The sequence below is a fragment of the Hemitrygon akajei genome, chromosome 4 (assembly GCF_048418815.1).
Source record: "Hemitrygon akajei chromosome 4, sHemAka1.3, whole genome shotgun sequence".
NCBI lineage: Eukaryota > Metazoa > Chordata > Chondrichthyes > Myliobatiformes > Dasyatidae > Hemitrygon > Hemitrygon akajei.
The window spans coordinates 126,085,452-126,101,438 of record NC_133127.1 but is presented as its reverse complement, the minus strand read 5'-3'; the positions used below and the strand labels follow the sequence as shown (position 1 = coordinate 126,101,438).

The following is a 15,987-nucleotide window of genomic DNA, read 5'->3' as shown; positions in this document are numbered from 1 at the left end:
TGCTGCAATATATTCTGAAGGGGAGGATGAACAGCCAGAGGTTGTGGTTCACAATGGCACCAATGACATAGACAGAAAAGGGGAAGAGGCCCTGCACAGTGGGTACAAGGAGTAAGCAAAGAGGCTGAAGAGCAGGACCTACATGGTAGCAAACTTTGAATTATTTCTGGTACCACGTGATAGTCAGGGCAGGAATAGGATAACAGTACAGATGAATGAATGGCTAAGGAACTGATGCAGGAGAATGGGCTTCAGGTTTCTGGGGCAGGGTTGACCTGTACAAGAGGGACGATTTGCACCTGAATTGGAGGGAAACCAATATCTTAACCAGGAGGTTTTCCAGTACAAGTAGGGAAGGTCTAAACTAGTTTGGTAGAGGAGATGGGAACCAGAGCACCAGGTCAGAAAATGGAGGGATGGAGGGGAAGGTAAATGTCAAGGACAATAAAAATAGGCAGGAGCAAAGTAATAGATAAAAAGGTCAGATACTTTGAAGCATGCGTGTTTTAATGCTAGGAGTGAACTTACGAGCATGGATCAGTAGTACGTGGATCTACAATACTGTGTCCATTATAGAGACTTGGTTGAGAGAGGGACAGGAATGGGTGCTTAATGTTCCAGGGTACTGATGTTCTAGAAAAGATAGAGGGAGGTAAAAGAGATGGGAAATTTTACTATTAATCAGGGACATTATCACAGCTGCACACAGAGGGGACATAATGGAGGACTGGTCCACTGAATCTAAATGTGTATAACTCAAAAATAGGAAGGATACAATCACTCTGATGTGATTGCACTACAGAGTCCCCCCCACCCACCCAGTAGCCACCAGGATATTGAGGAACAAATATGCAGACCGATTAAGGAAAGGTGAAAAAAACAATTTTGGGGGGGGGGGGGGGGACTTCAACTTCCCTAATATAAACTAGGACCTTCTTAGTGAAAATCGTTGAGATGGAGCAGAATTTGTTAGGTGCGTCCAGGATAGTCCAAGAAAGGGAGGAGCTGTACTGGATCAATTGTTGGGTAATGAGCTTGGCCAGGTGACTGACCTTTCAGTGGGTGAGCAGTTAGAAAACAGTGACCACAATTCATTTACTTTTAAAATAGCTATAGATAAGGATAAATATGGACCTCTTTGGAGTGTAGCAGAGCATTAGGCAAGAACTAGGGAGAGTTAATTGGGCAAGTCCACAGCTGACATGTGGAGTGTTTTTAAAGACCAACAGCACAGAGTGCAGGAAGTTATGTTCCAGTCAGAAGGAAAAACAAGGATGACAAGAGAAAAAGAACCTTGGATGTGAAGAGAAATGATAAATTTAGACACAAAGAAAATGGAAAAATATTTTAAGCTTAGGAAAGTAGAATCAAACAGAACACTTGAGGATTATAAAGAAGCCAAAAAAGAATTCAGGGGAATTAGGAAGAGGAGGAAACAGCTGTAACAATATTTCAAGGCTCTATTTACATAGTTTATGCACAAGATGGCAAGCTGTCTTATTGATCCACTGAGCTCAAGCAATGAGGTACTCCAGCATTGAAAAATGATCACTCATCTTCGAAAAAGACAAAGGTAACCAGATCTTTTCCAAACTAATCAGTTTGATATATATGAAAAGGAAAATATGTTAATTTATCTAGAAGGCAAGATGATTCGCAGAAATCACCTATTTTGGGAAGTAAAATTATGCTCAACAAATATAAAAATGATACTTTGTGGATGAGATAGATATGTTGAATGATGACAGGGCAGAGGCCAAGAAGACCATTGTGCTATCAGTTAATACAAACTTGTTACAGATAACACAAGTCATAACCAATCCAGTTTGTCTTAAGTGTGAAACAGGAACATTACCTGCAATAACAACGTGCTGTCCATCAGAGATCTGTAAGGTTGTTTAATGCATTACCACAGTTGATTAATTAAGACTGTGTCAAAAACTAAACACTTGTTATAAAGAAGCAAAAAAAAATAGGGAGAAGAATTATTGCTTGTGAGCTGGTTGAATAACAGACCAAGCTTTGTAAATAAGTTAATCCTTAAAATGAAAAGACAAAGGTGGATGTGAAAGTATGTTACAAAAATAAACACACGTACACAAATATACAGTCTCAGCTGCCCAGTATCAGTCTAAAGCAGCAATGAGAAACATTATCATCAACACCTGACAAGAAAGGTAGTTAGGAATTTACAATCAACTTAAAAAATTGATCAACAGGTTTACTGATAGTCAAGAAATGACTACCACAATTGTATTGGAGGACCTGTTGCCTTCACAGTTGGATGCAAGGCATCCTCAAAGAGTAGGGAAATTCCATTCAGTGTCCCAACCAACATTTTATTGATCAACTATCACAAACATGAAAGAAAATTTAGAAATCACATGGGGACAGAACACCAGTTGCAATGATCTATCTTACTTTCCAACAACGGCAGTATAATATCATTGGCTGTAAGGCAGTTTAAAGTGCCTAGTGGAACTAAATTCATGTTCTGTTTCACAATATTGATGCTTTGCAGAATTTCAACTATTAAGCTTAATGCTCTACGAATGTAATACACTGACTAGAAATAACATGTGATCAGCAATCTGTTCTCACCTGCATGTTCTGGGAAGACCGGTTCTATTGATATTGCATGGTCTGAAGGTGAAGCTACGTGGTGTGGATCACGGAGATAAATGCCCCGTTGATTGCCAACAACAACATTAAAACCCAAATTACTTCTGGTCATGGATGAGTTTTGTATAAGGTAATCATACGCTTTATCAACCTATTAAGAAAGCAGAAATAAATTTCATATGTCAAATTTGAAAACGTATAAAAGTATTATCACAATCAGACTTAATATCACTGACATACGTTGTGAAATTTGTCATTTTTGGCAGCAGTGCATTGTAAAAGATAATAATATTAAAAAACTATAAATTACTATAAAAAACATATACAAAATAAGTAGCATAAAAAGACAAAGAACATGTGAAAATAGGTTCAATGTCTATTTAGAAATCTGATGGTGGAGGGGAAGAAGCTGTTCTTGAAAAGTTGAGTGTGTGGCTTCAGTGTCCTGCAATTTGAAGAGGCCACTTCCTGGGGAATGGAGGTCAGTAATGATGATTGCTACCTTTTAAAGGCACCATCTTTTGAATTGTCGTTGATGCTAATGAGGTGAGTGCCCAGATGGAACTAGCTTGGTTTACAACTTGCTGCAGCCTTTTCCGATCCTGTGCATTGGCTCCTCCATACCAGACAGTGATGTAACCAGTTAGAACACCCTCCGCAGTGCATCAGTAGAAATTTGCAAGTGTCTTAAGTTACATACCAAGTCTTCTTGAACTCCGAATGAAATATAGCCACTGTCGTGTCTTATTTGTAGCTGCATCAGTATGTTCAACCCAGGACAGATCCTTAGAGATGTTGACAGCCAGGAAATTGAAACTGCTCACCCTTTTCTCTCTGGTTTCCTGATGAGCACTGCTGCACATTCCCTTGACTTCTTCCTCCTGTAGTCCATAATTAATTCCTTGGTATTACTGACGTTGACTGCAAGGTTGCTGTTGCGACACCACTCAACCAGCTGATCTATCTCACTCCCGTACACCTCCTCGTCTCCATCTGAAATTCTGCCAGCAATAGCTGTGTCACTGGCAATTTATATACTGTGTTTGAGTTGTGCCTAGCCACACAGAGAGAGTAGAACAGTGGGCCAAGCACGTATCCTTGAGGTGTGCTAGTGCTGAGTGTTAGCGAGAAGGGAAAGTTATTTCCGATCCACACACCTCCTGATGAAGTCAAGGATCCAGTTGTAGGAGGAGGTACCGAGGCCCAGGTTTTGGAGCTTGTTGATTAGAACTGAGGGCAAGATTGTGTTCAATAGTGAGCTGTAATCAATAAACAGCAGCTGACATAGGTATTGCTATTGTCCAGGTGATCCAAGGCCGAGAGGAGAGCCAATGAGACTGCGTCTGCTTGTAGACCTATTGTGGTGATAGGCAAACTGCTGCAGGTCCAGGTCCTTGCTTAGGAAGGAGTTTATTCTGACTATGATCAAGCTCTCAAAGCACTTCATCACAGTAAATGTGAGTGCAACTGGGTGATAGTCATTAAGGTAGCTCATCTGCTTTTCTTGGGCACTGGTATGATCGTCACCCTTTTGAAACAGGTGGGAATCTCCGACTGCAGCAGTGAGAGAGTGAAGATGTTCTTGAACACACCCTCCAGTTGGTTGGCACAGGTACACCATTAGGACCTAACACTTTGCGAGTGTTCACCCTCTTGAAAGATGTTCTGATATTGGCCTCTGATTTAGAGAACACAGACGTTGCAGCAATTCACACAGGTATAATTTTCTTCTCCCTTTTAAAGCATGCATAAAAGGGGTTGAGCTCATCTGGGACTGAAGCAGCACAACCATTCACATTAGGTTTCACCTTGTAGGAAGTAATGGCCTGCAAACCCTGCCAGAGCTGATGTGCATCTGATTCTGCCTTTAATGTCAAACAGATTTGTTTATTTGCTCTTAAAATAGCCTTCGATAGGTCGCACATGGACTTCTTGTATAGTCCTGGATCATCCACACAGATCTTGAAGTTGGCGACAAACAGCGCATTCATAAACACAAGAGATTCTGCAGAAGCTGAAAATCCAGAGCAAATCATTTATATCTGAAGATGTATCACTGAATATTGTTCAGTCCAATGTCTCTAAGCAGTCTTATAAGTGCTCCTCTGCCTCCCTTGACCATACTTTCTTGGTCCTCACTACCAGCACTGTGGGCTTTAGTCTCTGCCTATATGCTGGGAGTAGAAGTACAGCCAAGTGGTCGTATTAATGATCATGAAACCAAACAGATTACACAACCCTAGTCTCATCTGGATCATTTTCTCAATAAATAGATGAACAAATATAACGTTTTTGTGTTATTTACTTAATTGGGTTCTCTTTATCTAGTTTTAGTACTTGCGTGAAGATCTGATCACATTGTAGGTCATATTTATGCAGAAAAGGAGAAAATTCTACAAGGTTCACAAATTCTCTCCCCTCTCCTATTTTCTCTTTACACCAATGACTGTTGCCAGAGATCCATCAATTAAGCTGATAAAGTTTGCGGAGGACACCACCGTCATTGGACTGATGGCCAGAGGTAATAAATCCAAATACCACCACGAAATAAACAAGCTAGTATCCCAGTGCAATCACAACAACTTGGAGCTGGATGTCCTCAAATCAGTGATGCATATTGACTTCAGGAGAAATGTATCTCCTCTGCAGCCATTCATCATCAGCAACTCTACAGTTAGGACCATTTCAACATTCAGGTTCATGGGCCTCATTATTTCACAGGACCTCAGATGAGAGAACTGCGTCTTCTTCATTAACAAAAACACTCGGCAGAGGACGTACTTCTTGCAGCAGCTGGTAAAATTCAGTCTTTTCCAGAACATACTGGTACATTTCTGCATTGTCATCATAGAGAGCATTCTCAGATCAATCATTACTGCCTGGTTTGGTGCAGGATCCTCTCACGACATACAAGCAAACGGTCAGGTCAGCAGAGAGGAAGAAAAATCACTGACTCATTAATACCATCACTGCAAGACTTTTGTGTGTCCAGGACAAAGAAGCGAGCAGAAAAAAAACCATTGCCGACTCCACCCACCCAGCAAACTGCCTCTTCTAATGCTCCCTTCTGGAAAGTGCTATACAGCTACGAAAACAAAACCTCCCTTCTCCCCCCAGGCAGTTAATCTGATCAACATTCTAGCCAGACCTCCCACTCTTCCCCCCTTATTACCCCTGTCACTGCACTGTAAGCACTGCAAAACACTTTTATAATGCTGTTTACATTGTAAATACTGATAATTCTGTATTTATGCACATTTTATTCCATAACTGGACTTTAACCACTAACTTTAAATAATTCTTTATAATTGTTGAATGCTTTTGTTTTTTGTTGCATGTCATGCTCTGACCAACACACCTTGGCAAATTCCTAATACATGAAATGTATCTGGTGAATAAAGATGATCCATAATAAAACTGCAGAACATACCAGGATGAGTGTAGTGCCAACAACTTTAAAGACACTTGAGAGAATTCAAGGAAAAGCAGACCATTTGATAGGCACCACATCAACCAACATTCAGTCTTTTCTCTACCACCAAACAGTGACTGCATTATTTACCACCCTCAAAACACACTTCTGATCCAAGCTTCCAAACCTCAGACTCTACTCCAAAAAAAGTCAAGTAAAGACACAGCAATAACACCACTCCTGGGTCTAAATCCTAAAACTCTCTCCCCAGCAGCACTATGGAGTGTCATACCAGGATGACTGCTGCAATTCAAGATGGTTCAACCATCACCTTCCCAACAACAATTAAGAAAAGGGCATTAAATGCTGGCCTTAGTACATACCATAGTTAAAGAGGCCACTGATTCTTAAGGTACCCGTTTGTTACAGTTCACCGAAATGAAAATAATCCATTTATCCCTACTCATTTTCCCAAGTAACCAATCCACTATTCACGCTAGAATATTACTCTCACACCAGTGCTCTTAAGTTTTGCAGGAACCTGAATGAATCTTTTCCATGTATATTGATGTCACTTAAGAATGGATTCCAGTATGTTTCTACCAAATGATATCAGACTAATAGACACAGGCCTTTTTCTTCCTATTTTCTTGAATGGCTATGCTATTGTATTCAAATTTACTTGGTCCACTGCTGACAGCTCCCTATGACCTTGATCTATCTCCATCTTTGGCAATAGACTGTCTACTGATACCTTTTTAAAACCGATTGACTTTCAGTTATTTTGACTATACCTCTTCTTACTCTGTGACTTGCAAACACACTATTCTGTTCTTTCGGTTTCTCAGTAACTACCACACCTGTTCTCAGGATGAAGCTTTCCATTCCAGAACATTTGAGACAGCTTCCTTTTACCAAGAATGGGGTTTCCAAAACACAAATTTTCTCCATTTTCCGCACATCTACTCTCATCCATCCTCCCACCATCATAACCGAGATAGGTTTTCCTTGTCCTTACCTAACAATGAGCCTTCATATTCAGCACATTTTTCTCCATAATGTCTGCCCAGCATTTTACCACTAAACCCATTTCCCACCCCACTCCCCTGCTTTCCTGCTCTATGCGACTCCCTTGTCTGCTCGTCCCACCCAATTGATCTCCCTCCTAGGTCAGGTTTTGGGATTTTGCTTTGTGAGGAGGTGTGGAGAGACAGCATAAGTGAAGATGCTTGGAGAATCCCACCTGAAGGGGAGACCCTATTGTAAGTAGAGCTTTGTGCAGATGAATGGCATCAAGGAGGAAGTGCCAATACTTCTGAGTTAGCCAGTTTGATTGTGATGTTCTTCGAGGGAAGTTTGATCTGTGGCTGATGATGGGGGTTCAGAGCTGTGAGTAAAGCAATGCACCCAAATACTACAGAAATGAGCTCCAATGTTTATGTGCACATTTAGACTGGTTTAACTGTAAAGAGATCTTGTATTTCTTTTTCTGTTAACTGTTGAAGTTGGAATATTGCTATACTTCCACTGTAATTGTATGCCGGTGTACAATCCGTTATTTCCTGGCGAATGATGGCTTTGCATGGGACTGTATTTACACAACATTCACCACAATTTTTGTTCCCTCATCAGAACATTCCAACTTTCCTGGTTGGTTGAACCCGAATCATACCAACCCTAGATGTGTGTTGCTTACTGAAGGTGGCCTTCTCACTGTTACCCACGTGATGCAGAGTCATGTGGCCATTAGACGGAGTTTGTTACAAGCCCAGTGAGAGGGTTACACTTGTAATGTTTTTCAATGTGCTGAGATCATTTCAGTGCGTGGGGAATTTTGGAAGGACCACAGCTAAGGTGTCCACCATCTCTGTAGCCATCTCTTTGAAAATATAGAATAAGGCAAATAATTTTAATTCGTAAAACTATACACAAGTTGCAATTACAATACAGGTAAAAATCAAAATGTGCCACATCACACGATTCAGCAATGTGTGTGTTATGTCACAAACATTGCTAAATTATGTGTTAAGGCACAATGCTTTCGAAGAGATGTAACTACATTACCTTGCTTCTAACAATAAATTGTTAGATTTTAACAATGATTCCATATCCAGACATTAACTAATACACCACTAACAAGAGTTGATTTCTTCAAATCACTCCAACATCATAACCAAATTTAAAGAATAAAGGAAGATTACAAATATACCTGAATAACACCATGTCCCTGTGCAAATACTTCAATATCATCAATCTTCATAGCTGTGTTTTCAAGTGCTCGCCGAATGAAATGAACACTGTAGCCAATACCATTCGCTTTAAGGCCTACAAAAGTTGTATTAAAATCAAAATTCATACAAATACTAAATTACATACTCAGCACAATATAGCATGGGACACAAGAAGCCGTAATCAGAAATATTGATTGGCAAAACACAGACAAAACTATCAGCCTCTGGAAGTAGTGCAGAGAAGAGGCACAAATTGACCTCAATTTTTTTTAGTAGCTGCCAGAATAGACATTACTCAGCGGCATAAAATATAAGAACACACTAAGAGACTAATAATCAGAAAAAAATTATTGGTCCAAATCATGTTTCCTACAAATTCTAGTAGTACTCCAGTGACTTGTTCTAAATATATAACACCCTTGACGTATAAACCTTGCTCTAAGTGACAGAGGAAGCCGTTTATCTAAATATTTCACAATAGGATGAATCATGCAGTATCAGTGACTCTCAGAGTATGGTGCCAGCTTACATAGCAAACACATTATGGTAAGCATTCTGTAGCATAAGGGTTAAGGATCAACATGACATAATGGACTGTGCAAAATAAGGCCGACAAGATTTGAAGGATAATTCTTCCACACTTAAACTACCGTACTTATTTTTAAAATTACAACAGGCAAACATCACTTCTAGCCAATAAGGAATCAGTTATTCAACAAGGAACTAAGTGATTCCCTTTACAAACATGCCATAACATGTCATGTCTATTTAATAATAGGTTGGCTTATATAGGCATATGCAAAGCATTATTCTGTTCACATTTTTCAGTCAGTCATTCACAAAAATACATTATGTTACCTGAAAGCAAAAGAGCAATGCCGCCACACGCATTTGGAGAAGACATTGAGGTACCGTTCATCAGCTGTGTTCCACGTAGTGTCCAGTTTGGAACAGAAGCTATAGCACCTCCTGGTGCACTGATGCACACTCCGAGAGCTCCATCAGCACTTAAAAACATTTTTAACAGTTAAATAATCTACACTATAAAAATCATGAAACAATATTAAACTTGAGTACTTATAATACAAGTAATTTAGATTTTATCCACAATGGAAACTTGATAACTTCAGAGCAGTGCTAATTCAAGTTCCCCAAGTTTTTTTCTTACAAATAAAGAGTAGGTTTCCAGTGGTTTAAAGTATCAAAAACCATACAACTTTTAAGATATTAAGCATAAAGCTTTTATGGTTCAAAGTCTGTTTCAGATACTTTTTGAAAATATTCCATTACTTCTGATTCTCTTTCAATTCTGTTCAGAAAAATAACCTAATTATTATTTTGAAAATCCTTAACCAAAATTTGGAGCACAACTCTAAGTCAATTATGAATTCTGCATTTCAGCTACACAAGATCCTTTAAAGGAGAAAGTACCAGCCTGCCTTGAAATAAAAGCAGAATATGTTGGAAATACCCAGCAGCTCAGACAGCATCTGTGAACACCCCCCCCGAGATCAACCACCTTTCATCTCAACTAAGTATGTGAGTAAACAAGTGTTTATGTTGCAGAGGGGAGTAGAAGGTTCAGAGAACAAAGGCAACGTTTGCAATGGGTTGGCTCCAGGTGACAAATGATGTTGGTGTCATCTATGAGAGCATGATTTTCACGTATTAATCATAACATAGGTGAGAAGAGGGAGACAGAATGCTAAAACAAAGAGCTTACTGGAAATGCCAGGTAACATAGGAACTTCAGTTTATTATATTGAGGTGAATTATGCTGATTGGGGCCCGTTGTTCTGAAAGGAATTGCCAGTGTTTAGTCATTATAGATCTGGATAGTAACAATTATATAAAAATGTAATTTTTCAGATATAGTTTCAGATATACTTTTCAGGGTTTAGTAATGTTATTGCATAATCCATGATGCATCATTATAAATCTTCCTCAATTAACCAACTATTTGACCAACACAGAAGTTACTTACCATGGGCCCCTTGAAGACCAGGTGTACTGGTTGGCAGGCAGCTTCTCGCGCAAGGAGTATTCAGAAACCATCATGTCAGGTGAAACGTATGCACCAACACCTGTGGATTTCAAAATAAAATTGAATTGCTGGTATAACCTTTTTATAGTGCAATTACTTCTAAACTGTCATCCCATGAAGTTAAAGCCAACTAGAATGAAGAGTAATCAAGTTAATACCATTTAAATCATGCACCATAAAAAGAATCCTAACTGGATGCATCACAACTTGCATGACAAATGCTCTAACCCAGGACCACAAACAAAGCAGAGATGTAGACAAAGCCCAGTCTGTCACAAAAACCTACTGCCCACCAATGTCTCTGTCTACACCTTCTTGTGCCTCGGAAACTTCTACCTCGGTCACTTTTTCTGCAAAATAACAAATTTCCCAACATATACCGGTGATACGAAACCTGATTCCAATTCATTGTGGTTTTGAATATGGTTGTACGGAGTAGATTTTAAACTGTCACAACTTTCAAGCAATGCATCCTAAACAGAAAGTTAGGTTTACTGAGATATTGCCAAAGGGTAGTGAAGTGGTTCTGTGGAGAACATACTGGCTGTTCTCTCTCATAGTATTCATGTTCTCACTACTGCCATTCCACTAATGCTTGTTACTGTACCCAAGTCCTTATTGTTGCTTATTGGCAAATTAATCTAAACTGATTTTATGCAGAGGAAGTGGGAACAGATTGTAGTCATTAAGCAGCCTAAACAATCTTCAGAACAAATAACAGCTTGTTCACAGGTGCTTAAGAGCATTCTAGAATTGGGAAAGACACACAAAAGTCAGGTAACAACATTATGCATGAGGGTGGTGTTCAAGCATTACTTGATTTATGAAATGGAAAGTGTTTAGTTAAGCAAAATGTTTTACATCAACAAAGTGCATTATGATTACTTGGTGCACTGTATTCACATGGGTGGAGAATGGCATTATTGTAGAAAAGAGATTCATAAATCAAAGATACCAGCAAGTCCACAATGAACTACATTGCCAATGGGGTGCCTAAGGGAGTTAATGCATTGAAGGGAGATTTCACAGCTTTTCTTAATGGAAATGGTCATTTGTACAGAGTTTCCAGAGCAGAATGTTACTTGCCATGCAAATAACCCATTGTATTTGCTATCCAGGTGATTACCATGTGATTTTATTAGCTGAGGAATAATGATTATATCTCCCTTTAAATACAATGCATTTCGCCTTTCCATAATCAGGCAGTAGAAAAATGCTCCAGATATAGCATTAACTTCTTTGTCTTTCTGCACTCCATGGGTTGGTCAAAGGCTGAGCCCACATACTGATCACAATATATTTTCAGTCATTTCACAAATGACACTCATTGTACCACTTCCCTCTCTACATTGGCCTGAACAATCGGCAGGTTAAAGAGACTTTAACCTGAAATGTTACCTCTGTTTCCCTTTCACTGATGCAACCTGACCTGTTTACAGCTTCCAGCACTTGCAGTTTTTATTTCAAATTTCCAGTATCTTTGACTTTCAATATTCACTTTGGTTTACACCTTCAACTGTAAAAGAAAAGGTACAATGGACTGCCCCATCAGAAATGCACCAAGGCAGTTCCCAGGTATTATATGGCAACCATCAGCTAATGATCAAAGCTGAGCTAAACAATGTGCAAGTAATATCCTTTGTGTTTTGAAACAACTCTGGCTTCTGATGTAGTGCCTCCAATGCAGTGGGTTTCAATTAACCCTTGCATTATTCCTCTCCTCAAAAAGCCTACATCCAATCTGCTATCTTCTTTATATCATGATGTCTTTAGAACCAGCCTGGAAAGAATATTTTTAAAAATTTGCACAATCACTGCTTTGTCTACTGCTGGCAAACCTATGCAAATGCTCACCCCACCCCACCCCTGCCACCCCATGCAACTGTGATAAACTGCAGATCAGCACAAGGACCTCCTTAGAGAAGTAGAGGCAACGTCAGAGAATTGCTCACAAAAAAGGAGCCTGAATTGTACCAGTTGCTCAACAACCTTTGCTACTCTGGTCCTCCACATCCCCTAGAATGTCACTCCATGTTCCATATATTCACTATCACTTTCATACTACAGACAGATTGCCATTAAAGCTATTATATCTCAATGGTAATTGGTGGTGGTTCAAGTAATTCCAGATTAATCTTCAGAAATCCCTCATGACCATTTAAACTTCAATGTTTTCCAAATGCAACTGTTCTAACTGCTGATAAATGCCAGATTTTCCTACATAAAAGATAAAAGAGATTAGCTTTATTTGTCATATGCACATTGAAACTTACAGGGAAATAAACCATTTGCATCAACAACCAACACAGTATATTATTTATTGACATTATGGCATTAGCGATTACCATTGCCGTGTTTGGTACAGCAAGTATCATACCAATATTCCTGGAGGATTTGCATAACTAACTCCTCTTCTACATTCTTTTAGTTTGCATACACATTATTCATTTTGCTGTGTGGTAGTGTAAAAACATACATATAATTTGCAAATGTATGGCTAATTTTACCATATCAATAATTAAACCCAGGACCCATTTGCAATACCGAGAATACACAACTGTTGTTAAGAAAAGGCCAGACTAACAACCTGTTAACCTGGATTATTTCTGAAAGTCACTCACATAAAAGTGGAAGGTATCAAGTTCAACATCAGAGCACCAACGTAGAATAGTGCAGGTGCCATGCACGGATTAATGGAAGCATTCCCTGGATCTTATCTAGCTTTCAGGACATATATTGGGCTCTAATAACACAATGATTAGATAAACATTATTTGTCATGTGTACTTGAAAACATTCCGTGAAATGCAGTGTTTTTGCACCAAGAACCAACACAGTCTGAGGATTGTGCTTTAGGGAGCCTGCAAGTGTTGTCATGCTTCCACGCCAACTCATTGATCCTAACTATAAGCCTGCAGAACATGAGAGGAAACCTCAGCACCCAGAGGACACCCATGTGGTTACAGGGAGAACATACAAATTCCACACAATACACTGGTGGGACTTGAACCCCGATCAGTGACTGCTAGTACTGCAAAGCCATGCATGGTTTTTCTCTCTCTCTCTCTAGTCCTATTTTACACAATCATCTTTTCCTACCTTCTATGCAAGACTCAACACTTCATGATTGGTACAGAAAGGGCATTAGGCGCTTTGAAGATCTTTTCATTGATAATCGTTTTGCAACTTTTCAACAACCGTCTGTAAAGTTTAACCTACCTGATACTCATTTCCTACCCTTTAATATCAAACTTTCCTGAGATGCCCAAGAAAAACATTGTGGACCTGCTTCTTTGTATTAATCCATTGGGTAAAGGTTTAATATCTACTATTCGTGATAAATGAGTGATCTTGAGGCATGCACCCTTCAATAAAATTAGAACTGCCTGGGAGCATGATTTAAATATTTCTTTATCTGATGCAGTTTAGGATTCAATTCTTAAGTCAGTTAATTCAACCTCTTTAGTGCTCGCCACTGCCTTTTGCAGTTTAAGGTTGAACATAGGGGTCATATGTCTAAAACTAAATTATCGTGGTTTTATCCTGACATTAGTCCCATTTGTGATAAGTGTAAAGGGGGGAAAGACTTCTCTTATTCGTATATACTGGGCTTGTCCTAGTCTAGAGAAATTCTGGAGAGAAGTTTTATTTAAATTTTATCCCATATTCTTAATTGCCACTTAGAACCTAACCCTCTGATTGCTCTTTTTGGCACCTTGGGTGAAGTAGACTTGCATTTGTGTCCGACTAAACGTCGAACAAATCTTTTGCCTCTCTTTTGGCTAGACGGTTAGTTCTTCTTAGGTGGAGAGATGTTGCCCCACCCACTCATGCTCAATGGCTTAGTGATATTATGTCCTGCTTAGACCTTGAAAAGATTCATTTGGACTCACTTTACAACACACGCTATCGGAACAGTGCTGCCAGGATAATCAAGGACACGACCCACCCAGCCAACACACTTTTTGTCCCTCTTCCTTCCGGGTGAAGGTTCAGGAGCTTGAAGACTCGTACGGCCAGATTTGGGAACAGCTTCTTTCCAACTGTGATAAGACTACTAAATGGATCCTGACCCGGATCTGGGCCGTACCTTCTAAATATCCGGACTTGACTTGCACTACCTTACTTTCCCTTTTCTATTTTCTAATTATGATTTATAATTTAAATTTTTATTATATTTACTATCGATTTGTACTCCAGGGAGCACGAAGCGCAAAATCAAATATTGCTGTGATGATTGTACGCTCTAGTATCAATTGTTTGGCGACAATAAAGTAATAAAGTATTCACTTCTCAATTTGGACATAAAGTTTCATAAGGTTTGGGGACCTTTTCTTGAATACTTTCATAACTCCTCTTTAGATTAAGTTTATCTTTTTTTTGTAGAGTTTTTTTTTCTCTGTAAGTTTTACGTTTATGTGAATTGCATTACAGTTTCAGTAGTAGACATTATATTTTCTTTTTTTATATATATTTACAGCTCTGTGGGGTCGAACGCTCAAATTAATTTTTCTTTTACACATTGAAATGGTTGGCCTGGAGTTTTGTAGTGGAAGGGTGGGGAGGACTCTAACTTTATATGGTTTTATTTTGGGTGCTTTTTCCGTATTGTTATGAATGATATATTAGACACATTTGTTTTGCACTGTATAAATCTCCATTTTGTTTATGTTTCTTTTTGTTGTTGTATTGTAGATACTCATAAAAAAATTAATTTAAAAAAAGCCATGCACTAACACTAAATGTACAACTCAGCCACAGTTTAACGGACATGAACAAAGTGTGAAATTCTTCAACAGCTAATTTCTCATTATATTTACCATTTATAAAATTAAATGTCTTGTCTTAAAGCTTTTTTTTACATGGCTCTCCCAAACATTATTCCAAATACTTCAGACAATAATTTACAAAGAATTCCAAAACTGAAAGCCAACCATTGAAATGCAATATTTAGGTACCAAATCACAGAACGTCCATCAAGGTAAAATAAGACAAGAAAAAGTTAACCAGTAAACCAACATAATTCTCTCCACTGAACTGCTTGTGAAATTTTTAAACAGCAGCCAAACTGAAGCAAAGTAAATCGCAATTGACTACATGGTGCAGACCAGCAAATGTGGTGCAGAGTACTGTATCACAGTATATTAGGTTCAATTTTAGATAGATAGATAGATACTTTATTCATCCCCATGGGGAAATTCAACTTTTTTCCAATGTCCCATACACTTGTTGTAGCAAAACTAATTACATACAATACTTAACTCAGTAAAAAAAAATATGATATGCATCTAAATCACCATCTCAAAAAGCATTAATAATAGCTTTAAAAAGTTCTTAAGTCCTGGCGGTAGAATTGTAAAGCCTAATGGCATTGGGGAGTATTGACCTCTTCATCCTGTCTGAGGAGCATTGCATCGATAGTAACCTGTCGCTGAAACTGCTTCTCTGTCTCTGGATGGTGCTATGTAGAGGATGTTCAGAGTTATCCATAATTGACCGTAGCCTACTTTTAATTTTACATTAAATTTAATTTTACATTAAATATCCAGCTAGAATGATGCACAAGTACAAGCTCAGGAAAAAGAAGGGATGCAAACTAAAATAAACTAGAACCACAACATAAACTATCCAACCATTTGGTCATCTATTTAATAGGAAAGGCAAGAAAAAACTAATATC

The 15,987-nt window shown here is 38.7% G+C and overlaps 1 protein-coding gene across 3 annotated transcripts in view; it reads right to left on the bottom strand.

The window, feature by feature from the left end:
• tpp2 (tripeptidyl peptidase 2) overlaps window positions 1-15,987 on the bottom strand; it is a 119,137-nt gene that overhangs the window by 63,940 nt on the left and 39,210 nt on the right. For all 3 annotated transcript variants that reach the window (XR_012098684.1, XM_073043222.1, XM_073043223.1), the window contains exons 10-13: window positions 10,250-10,349; window positions 9,124-9,272; window positions 8,244-8,359; window positions 2,602-2,773 (exon numbers count right to left, since the gene is read on the bottom strand). Coding sequence is in view for 2 of the 3 variants with exons in the window: in XM_073043222.1 (XP_072899323.1) it covers window positions 2,602-2,773; window positions 8,244-8,359; window positions 9,124-9,272; window positions 10,250-10,349 (537 nt within the window). In the remaining variant the exon portion in view is untranslated. The remainder of the gene's footprint in view (window positions 1-2,601; window positions 2,774-8,243; window positions 8,360-9,123; window positions 9,273-10,249; window positions 10,350-15,987) is intronic.